This window comes from Canis aureus, chromosome 24, assembly GCF_053574225.1.
Source record: "Canis aureus isolate CA01 chromosome 24, VMU_Caureus_v.1.0, whole genome shotgun sequence".
Lineage (NCBI taxonomy): Eukaryota > Metazoa > Chordata > Mammalia > Carnivora > Canidae > Canis > Canis aureus.
This window is the reverse complement of record NC_135634.1, coordinates 15,108,148-15,127,553: the sequence shown is the minus strand read 5'-3', so window position 1 is coordinate 15,127,553 and position 19,406 is coordinate 15,108,148. Positions and strand designations below refer to the sequence as shown.

The window sequence follows — 19,406 nt, the reverse complement described above, 5'->3', positions numbered from 1 at the left end:
TCCTGGGATGAAGCCCCACGTGGGCTCTCTGCTCAGTGTGGAATCTGCTTCTCCTTCTCCCCCTGCCCCTCCCTCCTCTTGTGCTCAGTCTGTCTGTTTGTCTCTCAAATAAATAAATAAATAAAATCTTTTAAAAAAATTAAAAGAAGTCTAAAGGCAAGCAAACCATGGCTGGTATGGTGACTCTATACTATTTTTCTGCTATACCTTCCCACTCACCCATCTGCTACACCCAACACCCACCTCCTAAGACTTTCATTCTTAAGGTCTTCACAGACCAGGATGGCTATCCATGACCTAGCCATGTGTCTAAGTCCCAGGCAGCAGGAAAGAAGGAGGAGAATGGTAAAAGGGATATATGGTAGCTACTCCTTTAAATGAGTCATACTCATACCTGGGGTGAATCTCAAGTCTTCCTCTACACTCAACTGGCCACAGGTAAATAAATGTATGCCACTTTGAACAAAATTGGGATTTTCTTTTTAAGGGAAAAGGGAAGCATGAAAATTAATGACAACAAGGTAGCTTCCCTTATTTATTTTATGCCGACATTGCCAAGATTCTTTTCCTGACCTTATTCTTATACAATATCATTATCAGGTCATGAAAACAACCTTTTCGAGTCCCATAACCCACACTCACCAAAAGGAAGGACATAATTTCAAAACAAATGACCATATTTAAAATTAAATATAATTAGCTTCAGGCTGCCTGGTTATTAGTTCAGTCAATAATAGGTCATGTGGGAAAAAAAAATAGGTCATGTGACTCTTGATCTTGGGTTTGGGAGTTCGAGGTCCATGTCAGTATAGAGATTACTTAAAAAAAATAAAATCTTGGGACACCTGGGTGGCTCAGTGGTTGAGCGTCTGCTTTCGGCTCAGGACGTGATCCCAGAATCCGGGATCAGGTCCTGCATCAGGCTCCTGCATGGAGTCGGCTTCTCTTCCCTCTGCCTATGTCTCTGCCTCTCTCTGTATCTCTCATGAATAAATAAAATCTTTAAAAAAATAAAATCCTTAAAATAAATACATATAATTAGCTTCATGTAAAACTTCCTGTATTGCTTTTTTTTTTTTTTTTTGATTTTTTGGGTGATAGGTAAAAGCTATATCAGGAAACAGATCATTGCTGTTCTGATCTACTGTTGGAAACTTTTGTTTTAGCTTTGGACTCCGACTTATTTTGAAAAATTTCAAACCTGTAGAGTAGTTGAGAGAGCAGTACAATGAACACCCATATATCTTTCTTGTAGAGTCACCATTTATTGACATTTTGTCACAGTTTCATTGATCTATCTCTCCATAAATTTTGTTGTTATTAGATCTTTTGAAAATTTAATAGGATTTTTAAAAAGGAAGGACACTACCTAAATCTTTAAAGTTAATAGATTCCCAGGAATCTATTATTCAAGATAGGAATCTATAAATTCAAGACAGAGGTCAACTGCTTATACATAGGCTCTAAATTATAAATTCTCTCTTGGTTATTTCAGAGGATCAGACCATAAATATTGCAGATCCTCTTAAACAGACTTACAATTCCAACTTCCTTTCTATGTTAGAGCCTCTCAAATGATACTTCTCAAAGAGTTATCCTGATCTGAACATACCATGGAAACAAACCTTTTTAGACATTTTAATGCAAGTCGAAATTAAATTGTTTTTTACAGGGCAGCCCCGGTGGCTCAGAGGTTTAGTGCCTCCTTCAGTCCAGGGCATGATCCTGGACACCCAGGATCGAGTCCCAAGTCAGGCTCCCTGCATGGAGCCTGCTTCTCCCTCTGCCTGTGTCTCTGCCTCTCTCTCTCTGTGTCTCTCTCATGAATAAATTAATAAAATCTTTTTTAAAAAAGTTTTTACAGTGCTATTGCCTTTCAGATAATTCAGTTTATGACATCAACAATGTCACCATACAGCCAGTAAATCAGCAAAAGATGGGGTTTCTTAGCATGATTCTCGTAATATAAAAAACAAGGGGAAGCAAGATGATTTGCTATGTAATTTAGAATCTGAATCATTTGCTTCATCTATGGAAAGCAGTAATTCACATAGAATTGATACATGGGTTCAGGTCCCACAATGTCAAAGAGGAATATTTGAAACATCCTTTAGAATAGGATATGTACGCTAAATAAGAATGGTTAAGCCAAATTCCAGTGCTCTATGGTTTTGCCTGGCTGCATAGGCTTTCGGCTTAAATAGGCATGAAGCTTATATCGACATTTTACTATCAGGCTTCCCATTGAATAAACAAACAACTGGCTTATAGAAACTGCTTTCTTTGGAGATTTATTTCTGTAGAAGAAAGGATGAAAAGTGTTTTCTTTTTTGCTAATAGGACAAACAGAAGAAGGTATATGAAAAAAGGTCTTTCAGGTCCAGTCTCGCACTCAGTGTATCTAGGGCCATGTAATAGATGGTAACACTACTATTTGTTAAGTGGTCCACTATCTATCTCAGTAGTGCTCCTCTCTGTAGCATCTTGGAGGTTACTGCTGCATAATTTAAACTTGTATCTGCCAGGTGGCTCAGTGGTTGAGTGCCTGCCTTTGGCTCAGGTCATGATCCCAGGGTCTTAGGATTAAGTCCTGCAACAGGATCCCCATGGGGAACCTGCTTCTCCCTCTGCCTATGTCTCTGCCTCCCTCTCTGTGTCTCTCATGAATAAATAAATAAAATCTTTAAAATAAACAAACTTGTATCTGCCAGATACAAGACAAGAAACGCTGTACTAAAACTTTTGTAAAGTTAAAAGAATGATTTGCTTGTCAATTTGAGTGGCTTCCCCAAAACTTAAACTTTTATCTACATCATATTTCTCACTATTTTCCTTTATAAACTTACTTTTATTTTATTCACTTAGTTTTTTGAAGGTAGACTCCACACCCAACATGGGGCTTGAATTCAAACTGTGAGATCAAGAGTTGCATGCTCTACCAACTAAGCCAGTCAGGGGTCCCATATAAACTTATTTTTAAAACTGTTTTTTAAGCAGGGGTTGTTGGGAAGATGTCAGAGTAGGAGGATCTTGGGCTTACCTAGTGTGGCATGGCCACCTAGAGAACACCTGCATTGACACAAATGACCCAGAAAGCAACCCAAAGACTGGAAGAACAGACTCTCCACAGACACAGACAAGAGGCCACAAGAAACAGATCCATCTCCTCTGACACACTCTTGGCAAAATCCCATCAAAGCAGTGCCACAAGCCTGGCAGTGTGCAGGCATCCCAGACAAAGGCCAACACCACTCCAAAGTGAGTCTTGCTCTAGGGAGAAGGGAAGATAACAAAACACCAGTCTTTCTGCGACCCCAGCAGTGGGTTAGGGGCAGGCAGCTACTCTAACTGCACACCCTATCTACTAATAAAAGCTTCTCAGGGGACAACACAGGGAAAGTGCCCTGCAGTTTGGTGCTACTTTACCTCTGGCAAACATCTGGTCTGACTTAACTCATCCAAGGCAGCCCCAGACGGCACCGGACTCCACCCACAATAGGCAGAGAGCCATCACAGATTGTACGGACAGCAAAAAAAAGCTTGGCCACAACAATAGGACACCCCTGTAGCAACATACATAGGAGACATCCCCAAAGCACCATTTTCTGGTAAAAAGGAGACATTGCACTGTGGGGCACTACAGGACCTCTTTTTCATAAAGCCACTACTTTCAAGTGCAGGAGACATAGCTGACTTTCCTAACACATAGAGACACAGAAACAGACAAAATGAGGAGACAGAGGAATATGTCCCAAATGAAAGAGCAGAACAAAATCACAGCAAAAGATCTAAACAAAATGGAGATAAGTAATAAGTCTGATATTTATTTATTTATTTATTTATTTATTTATTTATTTATGATAGTGGATTTAAAGTAATTCTCATAAAGACACTTGGTAGAATTGAGAAAGGAATACAGGATCTCCATGAGACCCTCCACAAAGAGATAGGAGACCTAAAAAAGAACCAATTAGAGATAATGAACTCATTAAGTGAAATTAAAAATAGACTACCTGGAATAAATAGTGAACTAGAGGAAGTAGAAGAATGGATCAGCAACCTGGAAGACAGAGTAATGGAAAGTAATCAAGCTGAGCAGATGAGGGGAAAAAATATGCAAAATGAGAACAGACCCAGGGAACTCAGTGACAATGTCAGACACAATAGTCACATGATAGGGAGAGAGAGAAGGGAGAGGGGGAGAGAGAGAGAGAGAGAGAGAGAGAAAGTAAAGGGGGCAGAATATTTATTTGAATAAATAATAGCTGAAAACTTCCTGAATCTGGGGAAGGAAAGAGAAATCTGGATCCAGGAGGCACAGAGAGCCCACAAACAAAACCAAATCAAAGAGGTCTGCACCAAGACATAAAGTAAATAAGATGGCAAAAAGTAGTGATAAAGAAAGAATTTTAAAAGCAGCAAGAGAAAGGAAAGCAGTTACTTACGAGGGAAACCCCATAAGAGTATCAGTGGATTTTTCAGCAGAAACTTTATAGGCCAGAAGAGAGTGGCATGATATATTGAAAGTGCTAAAAGGAAAAAAATCTGCAGCAAAGAATACTCTATCCAGTAAGGTTTTCATTCAGAATAGAAAGATAAACTTTCTCAGAAAAACAAAAGTTAAAGGGATTCATGACCAGGAACAAAAACAGCCACATCCTGGTCACACATGATGCCATTGGTCTGTGGGTCCCAAAGTCACAGTCCAGCTGCCTTCCTGCCTGAGTCAGCATGCACTGCCAGCTAGCTACCTGCTCAATGTCAAGTCAACACATCTTCACCTCAAATCAATACGGACTCAAACTGACACTCTTTCCCTCAAATTCCAGCCCTGGTGCTCAAATCTGTCCACAAAAGTGGCCATAATGATGACAGTATAGAATGAAGCAACTGGAATAGTGACACTAATTCTGTGGAATATATAACAGATAAAAGGAGTGTTCTAGGCTGAGAACATCTCCAACAAACACATCAAAGAACATAGAGCGTGATCTTGGTTACGAAAAAAAACGAGCCTGGGGAAAATAAAACAAGATGAAATCAGAGAGACAAACCATACGAGACTTAAACATAGGAAACAAACTGAGGGTTTCTGGAGGGGAAGTGGTGGGGAATGAGGTAACTGGGTGATGGGCATTAAGGAGGGAAGGTGATGTAATGAGCATTGGGTGTTACATAAGACTGATGAATCACTCAACTCTACCTCTGAAACAATACACTACACGTTAATTAATTGAATTTAAATTAAAAAAAGAAATCTCCCCACCCGAAATAAATAAAACTGTTTTAGATTTACAGAATGATTACAAAGATAATTCCTATATAGCCCACATCAGTTTCCCCTATTTTTTTTAAAGATTTTATTTATTTATTTGAGAGAGTGAGAACTAGAGAGATCACAGAGGGAGAGGCAGAAGCTCACTCACCACTGAGCAGAGAGCCCAATGTGAGGCTTGATCCCCAGAACCCTGAGATCATGACCCCAGCTAAAGGCAGCCACCCAACCAACAGAGCCTCCCAGGTGCCCCTAGTTTCCCCTATTATGAACAAAAGTAGTCCCTACTACATTTTTGCACACTCTTTCCATCCAGCTAATGTTTTGTTAATAATATATAAATTGCACGTGCCAGGCATTTTGATCTTACAAATTTTATGCTGTTCTGGTATTCTTCAAAAGTTTTGGAAAGAATGGAATTAAAAGATGTAGGGAGCCATATTTTACCTTCCTCCAAAACTCATCTGGTTCTTTTTTTTTCCCCCAGGCAAAAGTACCCTAGATTTCTTCTCTAGTCCTCTTATTGACCATCTTATTAGTCATCACTAATAGCATTCTCTAGATCATTGAAGATCTAAAACCCTCAATATTTTTTTTCTCCTCCTGTTCAATCATTATGAAATTTTTCTTTCTACCATAGTTCAAATGTCTCCTTTTAAATTATTCTTATGGTAACCTCCATATTTAAAATGCTAATTAGTTTCTTAATTAAACAAATACAGAGGTGATGTATAAGTGCTTAGACTGCCATAACAAAATACCACAGACCGGGTGGCTTAAACAACAAAAATTTACTTCTCACGATTTTGGAAGCTAAGAAGTTCGAGATCAAGGTGCCCATCAGCTCTTTTCTTAAGAAGGATGCCTTTGGGATCCCTGGGTGGCGCAGCGGTTTGGCGCCTGCCTTTGGCCCAGGGCGCGATCCTGGAGACCCGGGATCGAATCCCACGTCGGGCTCCCGGTGCATGGAGCCTGCTTCTCCCTCTGCCTGTGTCTCTGCCTCTCTCTCTCTCTCTCTGTGACAATCATAAATAAATAAATAAATAAATAAATAAATAAATAAATAAATAAATAAATAAATAAAAAGGATGCCTTTTAGCTGTCTCCTCGGAAGTGGAGAAACAAAGAGTTCTCTGATGTCTCTTCTCACAAGGGAATTAATCCCATCATGAGGACCCCACCCTCATGACCTCATCTAAACCTGTTTACCTCCCACAGGCCCTACTTTCAAATACCATCACATTGGCGGTTAAGGCTTTAACACAGGCATTTTGGAGGGATACAGTTCAGCCTACGGAGGCAGCAATGCCTGTCCAACCTCAACGCCGGAGAAAGAGCTGCATTACGAGGCGTCGTGAGAGGTGAGCTTAGAAATGTTTGCCATATGGAGGGTGAGTGCCAGAATACAGTGTTCCATCAAGGCAGTGCAATGGTGAGAGTTATGGTTTAGGAAAGCAACTCTGGTGGTTGCTTAGGGGATGAATTTTATTGTAAGAAATCACAGACCGGAAAACCCATTTGCGGGAGAAATGTAATAATCCCTGAAGGAAAAACAAAGACCCACATTATCACAGTACCTCAAGTGCACCACTGACACGGGAATCTCTTCCTTAAATCTACATTTTTCTTATCTTTAAGGGTTGCTCACGGAACCCTTGAATTCCACACTATCCTGTGCTTGTTTCTGTACTTCTCCCTTCCACCTTGCAGCTGCTCTAGCAGGTAGCAGAGAGGTGTCAGCAACGCCAAGCCCAAGGCCAGAAGACAGCCACGACGGGGGGCGGGGGGACACCTCCCGCGACCGGCCGGGCTCCCCAACACTACCCCGCGGGACACGCCGCAGCACCTCGAGCTTGCGCACGTCCTCGGACTTCCAGGGGTTTGCGCAGCACCCCGCCCCCCAGAGGCCGCTCTTTGAGCCTTCCTGTGCCTGACGGGCTCCGAACACCGCGGAGCGCGTGAATGAATGATTATCGATCGGTTTCCGGACCGTCAGGGCGCAGACAGCTCCCCGTCCCTCTCCGGGAAGAGACTGGGCTCGGACTGCTCAATCGGGCCTTCCCCGCTCTGGGATTCCGCGCATCCCCGGTAGCAGTAAGGACAGAGGCAACAGAGGTCCAGCAGCCATAAAGTACAGATTGCGCCAACGCATATGCAATTCAGAGCTGAAGGAAACGGCTGGGCTCGTGTCTAACGCGGAGCGCCCACCTTGGCCCGGAGCCGGCGGCGCGCCCGGAAGGCGGCGTCCCGGGATGCCCCGCGCGGCGCGCCGGCCCTCCCAGAACGCCCTGCGCGGCGCGCCCACCCGCTCCCATCCCAGGGTGCCTTGCGCGGCGGGCTCGCTCCCGGCGGGCTCCGCGCGCGCGGCGGGCGCCGAACGTGCTCTCGGGTGGTTGCCCCACCCACTTGGGCCTTGTCTCGTCCGCGGCCGGGGCTTGAAGTTCCCGCCAGGTCGCGCCTGGGCCAGAGCGATGCTGCCCGGCCGGCCTCGGCTTTGAGAGAGGAGCGTCCCGCACCCCTTGCCGCTCGCCGACGGCGCCGAGCCTCCGCAGCCATGTCCACGGGCTTCTCCTTCGGGACCGGCACGCTGGGCTCCGGTACCGTAGCCGCCGGCGGGAGCGGCGCAGGCGGCGGGTTCTCCTTCGGGACCGGGGCGTCTAGGTAACCGCCCTTCCTCAGCTTCCCGGCCCGGGGTGGGCGGGCCCGTCCCTCTCCCCTCCCGCTGGCTTCCGTGCGGCGGCCCGGGCGGGCTCCGGGCTGGGAGGCCCCCGCGTCCACGCGCGTCCCCGCGGGTCCCCGCCGCATCCGCACCCGGTGTCCACCGCCCGGGCTCTGGCTGCGGGAAGGGCCTGGGGTCTCCCGCCGAGCCCGCGCCGCGCGGTCCGGCAGTCTGAGGCAGAGGCGTGTGAACGGCATCCTGGCTTACTCGGGGCGTGCGGCACACGACGATTCCTAGAACATTTTAAGGAGGGCAGTTAGAAGTTTACCTCTGGTGATTCAGTTCCCGTAGCGGGGTGTAGGTAGGGTCTTGGACATCCCAGCGCTTTAATGATTTCGTGGTATTTTAAACGAGCTCGAACCTTCGTACCTCACGAAGGTACGAAGGTTCCTTTCTTGCTGTTCTTTCCTGTTTTAAGTAAGTCTTGCAGCATTCACTGGTGGTAATTTGGGACATTTTGTGCAAATTAGCACACGTGAGAGCCGTGTCGTGATGACTCCCATGGTCTTCTGCTGATACCGAAAAAAATGTCGGTAGCATATTTATCGTTTTTGTGCAACCTGCTGAACCACCGCTTCGGGCGGTGCCGACGTACGTACAGCTAGCGGAGGTCCAGAAAGAGTCCGTGAGAAGAGCTGAAAGTCAGCTTCGTGGTGAGAGATTGCATCTTTAGAATTCAGTCTTTTAGAGATAGAGGTGGAGCTCATTAAATCAAGAGGTGTGCACAGAAAGTGTTTCAAGGTATCGCCTGAAGCTTAAGGGATATGATTGCAGATTAAAAAGGCAAAAATACCTTTGTTGTTTTAAGGCGGGGGGGCAGAGACTACATAGTCAAGTAAAAAATCTGGGGATTTCCTTTAACATCCACTTGTGGATCCCTCTGCACCCTAATTAACAAGGCCTGATAATTGACTTCCCATTGGTTTTGCTCCCAGGGCCACCACCCTGTTTCAAGCTTGTGTCATTCATGGACAGATAGTTATTGAACACACTCCTGTGTGCTAGACTCTGTCTTAGGTGATGAGATAAATTAGGGTCCTGCTCTCCTTAAGCTTACATTCTTATGAAAACACTTAGGATATCTTCCAGGTTTTCATCCAGTAACCCTTCTCGTATTTGATGACAACTGTTTCTCATCTCCTGCTTTGATTAATTCAGTGGAGATGTCAGTCTTTTTTTTTTTTTTTTTTTACCACATTATAGTCAGAGTCACTTTTTAAAATTCCCATTGCCTACCTTTCATGATTTTTCATTATCCTTGGAATGAAGTAAAAATACATCTGACCATTACACATAAAACCCAAATATTCTGGAATCTCTTCAGACTCACTCTAAGCCCATCTCCTCCTTTCAGTTTGCTCCAATTCAGTAATACAGAGCTTCTATGAAAAAAATAAGTTTACATCATTATCCAGTACAAAGAAATAACTGAAACAGAGTTTCAAAGAAAGATATTTACCCTTACTTTATGTGATGCACCTTGATATTTCCTGTTCTGTTCCATTTTATTTTTTAAAATGCTGATTGTGATTGGCTACATTGATCTTATATTCCTAATGGCTCTTAATCTTAGGTTGAAAAATGCTGCTGTAGCAACTAGTGCATTTTCTCAGTTTCTCAGCTGGGCTTGGCCAAACCGCTTCCCATTTGGGGGCAGGTCCCACTGATTGGAATTCTCCTCCCACCTCCTGCCTTATATACCAAGCTGGTGTATACTTCTGGGACTCACATGTTGACATCTCCAGAGAGGTCTCTAGATCTGCAAATGTAGAGGAGGTTTCCATCCTCATTGTACCTTGTAACATAGTACCTATCACAGTTGTATCAGTTTACTGTGTTTTTTGTAGACTTACTTTCTGATCCCAGCGATAGAATGGAAGCTCCATGACAGCGAATACCTTTTCGTACTGTTTTTTTCTGGAGACACAGTGGAGCTCAGTACACATTTTTTGAGAGAATGAATGATTGGTTAATCTCTTTCTCTCTGACTGGAAACTTCCTGACGTCAGAATCTGAGTCTTATTTACCACTCCATTCTCAATCCCTATGACAGCTCCTGTGGAGAGGACTTTAATAAATATTTGTTGAATGAGTAAAAGATTTATTAGTGATCAGCTATAAACATGTACATAGTCTTCGGAAGGGCTTAGATAAGGGGTGCCTGCTTCAGTCAGAACAACATGCAACTCTTGATCTCTGGATGGTGAGTTCAAGCCCCATGCCGGGTGTAGAGGTTACTTAAATAAAATTTAAAAAACAAAAATTTGGGCAGCCCTGATGGCGCAGCGGTTTAGTGCCGTCTGCGGCTCAGGGTGTGATCCTGGGGACGTGGGGTCGAGTTCCACATCGGGCTCCTTGCAGGGAGCCTGCTTCTCCCTCTGCCTGTGTCTCTGCTTCTCTCTCTCTTTATGTGTCTCTCATGAATAAATAAATAAAAAATCTAAAAAATAAAAAAATAAAAATAAATAAACAAAAATTTTAGAAGGGCTTAGATAAATGAAAGGAAAGACAGTCTAACACTTGTCTGGTGGAATACTGGTTTGGAGACCTAACTGCCCCAAGTGCCATCTGGTGATTTGGTCTCTTAAGTAAATCATTTTAGCGAAGTTACTCCCCATGCCTCAGTTCCCACATCTGGAAAAGGGATATATTTATCTCACTGAGTTGTTGAATGAGGTAAAGCGTATAGAGTACTTAGCATCATATCTGGCACTTGGTAAGTGTTCAATAAATGTTACTTTTTAAGTCCACATTAGGGCATGCTGGAGAAGTTAAAACCTTATTCCTGACCTGCTGGAGTCAACTTGGCTTTTCTGTAACACATTCTGATGAGTTATTGGCAGATAATAGTGGGTTGAGGCAAAAATTGTTCCTGTCTGGGGGTACCTTTTGTTAAAATAAGTAAATTTCTCTGCCACAGAGGAAGTTCTCTTTTGCTTTTCTAATACCACTTTGATGTATTTCTTTGGTAATGTTTTCACCTTTAGTTATGAAACACTTCATAGTGTCTTCAGTTATCTTAAGTTGTCAAGAAATTTTAGGTATTTTAATTGTCTAAAAATACATAATTTAACTGTACATCTTTTGTATATTTGTGGAATAGCAGTAAAACCAAATGGGATCAGTGAATTATTTGGGAGGAAGGAGAGCATAATAAACATTTTCTTAATTTGGGGTCTTCAGAATTTGCCAGTGTTTATTAAAATACCCTTTTAATTCAGTTGATTAAGTGTTTAAAGATTTGTGCTTTGTTGGTGAGACCTTGTAGCCTTGTCCTGCTAACCCTCTGTACTTCACACACCTATTATGCTCATAGAGCTTGTTTTAAAATAAGTGATAAACTTAGGGTATGCTCCCTTTTTTCCCCTCCTACTCAGTTTTGATGACTGATTCAGGTTCTGTTCTCACAGTGCTTGGCTGGCATAATACCTTGTATATAATGTGTTTAATTGAATTTATAAGTGTTCCTAATGACGAAAGTAGTAACAACATTTATTAAGTGAATTCATCATGCATAATCTCTTAATCTATTGCAAAACATCTGTTAAGTGGGCACTATTATTCCCATTTTGCACACGAGGAATTAGAGGATGAAAAAGGCTAAGTGATGTAACACAGGACCCAGGACATTGGGGAGCTGGTACTGGAACACTGCTGCCTCCTTAAGTTGAAATGTCTCAGACTTTTAAGCTTTTTAAAATTGATCTTGGCTTCTCTTATGGAGATTGTGTCTGTATGGAAGAGCAGGCCGACCTAATAAAGAAACCTATGTAGGATGAATGGATCTCCCATTATGTTATGTGTTGTTATAATCTCTCTTGACTCTTCCACACAATTTTTGGAGTGTCAAATTGTCAAGAATTTTTATTTTTATAATTTGCTCTCCCACTGTAGATAGCAAATATGAGTCCCTGAGTTTTGATGAGAACAGTTGAAAGTTGTGAACTTTGTTCACATCAGTTGTTATTATCAGCTGTTCTTTTTAAGCTTTCAAAAACTCTAAAGTGTATTTCTGCTGATGAACACATAATCTGGATAGAGGGTAATCTTACTTTGCATTTTACTCTTGCCAGGTTATGTTTAGTCGTCTTCCTCTTCCCACCCCTACTCCAGTTCTTATTGCTGTTTTGGTGGCAAGAAAAGTAACTGCAACCCCCTCTTCCCCCACCCTACTCCATGAATATGGTGATAAGTAACAGAGAGGTGGCAAAGGGAATTTAGGATAACTTTTCTATTTCTGAGTATGTTTTATTTTTTCTCATATCATTAGTAGTTGGGGAAGAACAGGTGAATTTAGAGATATAAACTGTACATGAGTCATTTAAGGGGAAAATGACCTACATTCATAGGATTTCCTTGTGGCCATATTAAAGTATGCTAGCTTTCAATAAAACTTATGAAAGCAGTATATGTGTGATGCTGTTTATGATTATTTGGGACCTGAAATCTTAATTGTTATGGATTATGCTTTTTTTGAAGACCAGTCTCATATTTTTTGAGACTAATTTTGTGTGTACTTATTTTAAAAGAGAACAGGAAAATATTTGAATTTGATTGCTTAAAAATAGTTAATCCCTTTTGTATTCTATGGAGATATATTAAATATGTTAAATGAAAGAAGGTACTTAATGGCTCTAGTAGACTTTTTTTGTGTTTTTTATAAACAAGCAACACTTCTGTGGGGCTCAATTTTGGAACTCTTGGAAGCACTGCAACTCCTGCAACTACATCTGCTCCTTCAGGTGGTTTTGGAACTGGGCTCTTTGGATCAAAACCTACCACTGGGTTCACTCTAGGAGGAACAAATACAGGTAAGGAGGATTGTCCCACTTGCAGGGAGTTGGTATGGGTATTCTTTTTTAAGTTCTCTTTTATAACTCTTTCCTTTACAAGGATTGTCATTGGCGACAGATCTAAAAAATGGTAAATAGTACGATGAAAAAATATAGAGGGATGTGGAATTAAGGGCCAGTGATAGGCCTAACATTGGTTATAATCTATTTTAATGTAAAGAAGGAAAGCACACATTTAGGGGTGCCTGGGTAGGTCAGTTGGTTAAGCATCCAACTCTTGATTTCTGCTCAGGTCATGATCTCATGGTCTTAGAATGAGCCCTGTTCAGGCTCAGTGGAAAGTCTCCTTAGATTCTATCTCTTCTCCTAGACCTCTGCCCTCCTCGCTTGTACACTCAAGCTCTCCCTCTAAAATAAATAAATAGGGTATCTAGGTGGCTCAGTTGGTTAAACATCTACCTTCTTCTCTGGGCATGATCCCAGGGTCCTCGGGGAGCCTGCTTCTCTCTCTCTGCTTCTGCTTCTCTCTCTTTCTCTCATGAAAAAAGAAATAAAATCTTAAAAAAAAATCTGAAAAAGGAAAATATATTTAAAGAAATAAGATCTCTCTTTGTTTAATAACTTTTTTTTGGAGTATACTTTGACAAAAGACATACCTCTTTAAATATAGTAAATTAATTTTTATGTTAGATTATATAATGCGGTGTTTTACCTTAGTGACGATAAGTTTACCAATTTGGACATTGATTAATTTGCATATGTAGGACCAGCAGATCCTGTCTTGCTATAACATAATTTACCTTCCTTAGAGATGTGTTAAGTTTTTGTATTATTAAAACAATTGTTTCAATGAGAAAAGGGCAAGAGGTCAAGTTTTCTGGTAGACGTTTCAATAATAAAATCCTGTTTGTTTTTTAATACTTGAAGATATTTTGTTACTAAAAATACCTTTCACTGGTGCTGCCGTTTAAAAAGTTTACTTCCTTGTTTACTCTTTTGTTCTCTACCCTCAGGGCCTCTTGGTCTCTGTTACTGCTTTTTGCATTGACCCTCTAGCTTTGAGTTGCATCTTTTCACAGCCACACATAGAAAATGAAAGAACTGCAGGAGTAAATAGACCAGCCAGTGAACTACTTGATACAATTCTGTGTGCCAGTGTTTGCTTGGAGTAGCTTTTTTTCCTCCTTGCCTAATGTTGTTATAAGCAGGAGTTGTTTGCATTTATAAATATTCCCTAATTTATCAAATTATATACAGCCTGTAATATTGAAAGCCAGTGCTATAGGAAGAACATTTGTATTAGTGGTTATGGTGGAGGATACTGGTTGTTGTAGTGTTATTACACTCTGAGGATGACTCCAAGTCTTGCCATTGTGATAAACCCCAAAATATGCCATCTTCCATTGACGATTAAATTTTATTTCTTTTTGTCCCCAGGAATAGCAACAACTATAACTACAGGATTAACTCTGGGTAAGAATTTTTGAGGAAAGATCCCAGAAAACCACAGGGTTTTCTACTCTTCTCTTAAATCTCACAGAGCTGGGGTATAGATCACAGACACTGACTCACCACAGAACCTTTTGATATTGGAGTTTTTTTTAAAAAGTCCATTACTTTTTAATTCAGAAAGAAACCTTAAATACAGAAATGGTTTTTCTGTAGAGATTTATTTCACATTGTATTTTGTAGTCATTGCGTCCTTTTGGGAGGGGGGGGGAAGCAACAAACTATGGGCCAGAAGTCTTGGAATTAAACCCTGCTTGTACCTCAAATCATTGTGAGGTCTTAGGTAGTCATGTATCTGGCAGCTTTTAGTTATCTATAAAATGAATGTATTGGACTAAAAAGTTTTTGGATTCCCTTCCAGCCCCAAAACATCATTGTTCGCTGTAGTGATATGCCAAAGAGGATGTGAGTGAGTAGGATGGCAGTTAATAATGTCAAAGGAAATGAATGAATGAAAGGACAGTGAGGAAACTCAGTTACAATTAAGTAAAATTCAGTAAAAAATTTAAATAAACTAAAGATGGTAGCCTTTCTTCATTTGGATGATACTCACCTGTTATTAGCAGAAAGCGTAACACATCTATTTACTACTAGAGATTTGGACAGGATTGGCTTCAGGGGGAAGCATTTGGATTCTCTTATTTTTCTGAGATTGTAGAACCTCTACAGGATTTTAAAGCACTGTATCCTGGCAGGAACTTCTGGTTGTGGTAAGGGCAATCCAGAAGTTTTAATTTCTGGCAGCTGCTTAGTGCTTTGAAGAGAAGCCAAAATGCAGGTCATTTTATATATATATATATATATATATATATATATATATATATATATATATATATATATAATTCTTTTAAGCAGCTACTACTTCCTGATTCTTGCCTTAGGTATACATAATACTTTGAACATTTCCTATTAGCTGTAGGTGTGGTGATGGTACTGATGGTGAGGATTGTACTGATAATGTCAAGAACTGCTGAGTTGCATGAACAAGGCATTGTTCATGGTTATGAGGTGAAGGTGATTTGCAGGTATAGTAATATGTTCTTATATGCTCTAACAGATAAATGAAAGGCACCAAGGAAGGCAGAGGAAGAAAAAAGCAGGAATTTATTTTGGGGACAGGAAACATTGCTGATGGAGGAGTGGAAAGGCCTAATCATAAAGGGATCCAGGGGAATAGGAAAAGTACTTGGTTCTTGGAGTTAGGATTCAGAAGTGGGAATAGTAGGGAGAGGGGAAGTGAGGAGTATGTTAGGACTAGATAGGAAAGGTGGTTGTGTGCCAGGCCTTTAGATGCTACTGTAGAGATAGTATAGAGCTAGTGAGAGCTTTCAGTCAGGGAGAATCACCAGGGTATTATTTTTTTTGTGTGTGTTTTCTTGTTTTCAAAGTAACTGAACTAATTCCAAGAACATATGTATTAAAGGTTAGGCTGATAGCACAGAAACAAATTAAGAGGTTATTATAATAGTTCTTGAGAGGGAGATGACCTGAGCTAAGGATTTTTGTTTTTGTTTTTAAAGATTTTATTATTCATGAGAGACATACAGAGAGAGACAGAGACACAGGCAGAGGGAGAAGCAGGCTCCCTACAGGGAGCCTGGTGTGACACTTGATCCCAGGACTCCCAGATCATGACCTGAGCCAAAGGCAGATACTCAACCACTGAGCATCCCGGTGCCCCTGAGCTAGTGTTTTTGCGGATGCTTGTACTCCAGGGATATTTCTGCAGTAGAATTGACACGATTTGTGACTAATAGAATACAGGAGGAAGGGACCTCGGGGTCATATGGTTTCTGGCTTGAGCAACTGAGTGGACCATGGCAGGGGATTCAGGAAAGTATTTGTATAGAGAGATGTAGAGGTGCAGAGGGAAGAGATATCCAAGTAAAGCTAACCAATGGAGGCTCTGATAGGTGTACATTTAGACTCATGTTCCTGTAGTTGGAAATCTGCAGTTAGGAAGTATGGGAGCAGGCCTGGAGCTGTAGGCAGTATCATTTAAGAAGTGGATGGAAGAAGGAGTTGGACAAAAGCAGTCTGAAAGGTGTGGTAGCAGGAGCTGACAGAAACAGAAGGAAGAGGAAGCAGTGGAGAATGGTTCAAATATTTTTGGAGGGGAGGAATATCTTTCTGCTAAGTATAGAGAAAGGAAGGATAAATGCTGTTTTGGGTAAATCCAGGGGTAGAACTAAAATTGGATTTTAATATTACCACATTGATTGGACTGATTTTTGCCTTTCTTAAATCACAGGGTCCTGTTTTAAGTATTCAGTATGATCTGGTCCCAACTTTTATGTTTTCCTCTTTCATACATATACAAATACATAAATCTTTCTTTTATCTACAAAAGTAGAATCACAAACTTTTAGGGATCCTAATCGAAACTGGTATAATACATACACAGTTATGGTAAAATAGGATTTGTCTGTTTGTTTGACCTAGGAACACCAGCCACTACGTCTACGTCTACAACAGGTTTCAGTTTAGGATTCACTAAACCTGCCGCATCTGCCACACCATTTGCTCTACCTATTACTTCTACCTCAGCTAGTGGTCTTACTCTTTCGTCTGCTCTGACATCAACTCCATCAGGTGAGGCAGAATGCAAAAAGTGACATTTTATGGTTGAATTTTATTTTGTTTTTGGCTCATGTATATAGATATCCACCTTTATTAAAGATAACTGATTTTGGAAAGTTTTTATTTCAATCGTTCAGCAATTTTGACCTACTAAATGGCAGCTGGGGCCATCTTGGAAGTTGGTCTCTATTTACAGAGCAAAGCAGGGACCAGGTGAGAGGTAAAATGTAAAACTATTAATATCCACTTTGTTTTCAAGGAGTATTTTGATGACAAGAAAGGATAAGGAGTCTGTATAAACCTTGCCTGGCTTAGGATTCATTCCATTTTGAAGGCGAAATTGGTATCCTGGGTTGAAAACTCTTTATGACAATCCAGAATCAGTTACCTGATACCATTCTAGTATTACCCAGAACTCTTACTCCTTTCACTAGCTTTTGCTTTGAAGGTACTATTTTTCTTTATTCTTAAGTATATATAATTTTATCTTTAGTGAGTAGTTTTTCCCAAGTGTGAATTTTATCATGGATATGAGGTTGGCTGATTTGTTTGTTTTTGGTTTTTTGTTGTTGTTGGACATGTTTTGTAGTTTTTCTGGTGTTCTTAGAAATGTTGTTTCCTTCTAAAGCCTTAAAATTTCACTTTTTATAGCATCTACAGGATTTACCCTAAATAATTTGGGTGGAACAACAGCCACAACTACTAGCTCCTCAACAAGCCTTTCCTTAGGTGGAGCCTTAGCTGGTTTGGGAGGTTCGCTTTTCCAGAGTTCAAATACAGCAACATCAGGTAATTGATGATATTCATTTTCCGAAATTGTAAATATTTATTTTAAAATTTACTTTGTATTTTGACCTTTTGAACAGATCACTTTGTCTCTTTAACCTGTATGTTTTTCGTTTAGTATGAAAACTGAATTATAAAATGTTTTCCATACATAATTGGACATCTTACACATTGTAGAATTGAATTTTTCTGCTTCCCAATATTGACTGACTAGATAAAGAAGCAAAGAAGGGCCTGTTGAAGGAGACTGTAGTAAACTATTCTAGAGAAACTTGTCTTTTTAAAAATGGCAGTTGCATAGTCTTGGATCATTGAGTATCTAAGTTCATTGTAAAACAACTTGACCTTGTAAGTCCTGGTTTTAAGAATGGCTTTCCATTACAGATAGACTGAAAGGGTATTAGCATGCTTTGAAGGCAAGGTTTTAGAACACCTGTATTAAATTCATTACAGTCAGGCAAAAAAGCCTAAAGTATCAGTTCTCTAGGCAGAGAATTTTTAATATTTTCTATCTTGGATTGATTTTTCATTTCATGCTTATTTTGAAATTAGTTTCATGTTAAGGATTCTCCAGATGTTTTGAATATTGGAAATAAATAATAGATTAAACATGATAGAATATATATAATGTAATACAATAATATAATGTAGCAGTGAGAAAAGCTTTCCTCCGCTATGAAAACATTGTGTAATGATCTCAGATAGCAATATAACATCAAGAATTTCTGTTTAACGATTTAGTTAGGAAAAATTAGTAAGATGTTGAAATCACAGAATTTCCAATAATACATATGTTTATTTGCAACAGCTATTTACTTTCAGAAGTTTTACTGAACACCTAATAGATGTCTAATACTTGGTTGTGTGGGAGAAATGGAGTATGGCCTGGTGTTTTAAACATAGGGTTCTTGGGGATCCCTGGGTGGCGCAGCGGTTTAGCGCCTGCCTTTGGCCCAGGGCGCGATCCTGGAGACCCGGGATCGAATCCCACGTCGGGCTCCCGGTGCATGGAGCCTGCTTCTCCCTCTGCCTGTGTCTCTGCCTCTCTCTCTCTCTCTCGCTCTCTGATGACTATCATAAATAAATAAGTTAATTAAAAAAAAAAATAAATAAATAAACATAGGGTTCTTGCAGGTGCTCTATTCAGATACTAAATTTAATGAAGGAACTCTGGGCCAGTGAATGGGGAAAAAAGTTGGTGAAGATAACCTGTAAAAATTTGTAGTGTTCAAGTTTACATTGATCTTTCAAATATTTATCTTTGTCACTATTGTCTAACCTTGTAGGTATTCAAAATGTCCCTAACAACCAAATCTTTGGATGACTGTAACATACATTTCTTTGCAGGATAAGTACTTAAACATCCTTCCCAAAGATTCCTATGAGAGCAGAACATAAAATTAATAGAAAGGGGAGGTAGAGGATTGTTTTTGCTCTGCTAATGAGTTTTTAGGTCTGTTCTAATTTTTGTTAGGCTCTAGACACATGTCAGTATTTAATTTATGGCTTTTCTAACCTAAAGATGCCGTTGACTTTTTAAAAAAATTAACGGTAAGCTGTATTTTTTTCACACATTGCCAGTATTTAATCTAGTTTTCAGTTATCCGATGCTCTTACCCAGTACATCCTACTGCTTCCTCTGTTTTAAAAGTAGATAGCATCTTGTCCAAAAGAGCCACAGTTGTGTCAGCTTGGGTGTGCATGGACTTAGATGATTTACCAATGCATGGTTTTTAAAATTTTG

General features: G+C 40.6%; 1 protein-coding gene across 3 annotated transcripts in view; it reads left to right on the top strand.

Annotated features, from left to right (window-relative positions):
• The first annotated feature begins 7,642 nt into the window (after positions 1-7,642).
• Positions 7,643-19,406, top strand: part of NUP58 (nucleoporin 58) — a 53,058-nt gene continuing 41,294 nt past the window's right edge. For 2 of the 3 annotated variants that reach the window (XM_077868368.1, XM_077868366.1), the window contains exons 1-5: positions 7,643-7,936; positions 12,663-12,805; positions 14,225-14,260; positions 16,739-16,888; positions 17,528-17,665. In XM_077868368.1, coding sequence (XP_077724494.1) covers positions 7,830-7,936; positions 12,663-12,805; positions 14,225-14,260; positions 16,739-16,888; positions 17,528-17,665 — 574 coding nt within the window. In that variant the 5' untranslated portion in view covers positions 7,643-7,829. The remainder of the gene's footprint in view (positions 7,937-12,662; positions 12,806-14,224; positions 14,261-16,738; positions 16,889-17,527; positions 17,666-19,406) is intronic. The other variant, XM_077868367.1, reaches the window with a different exon arrangement.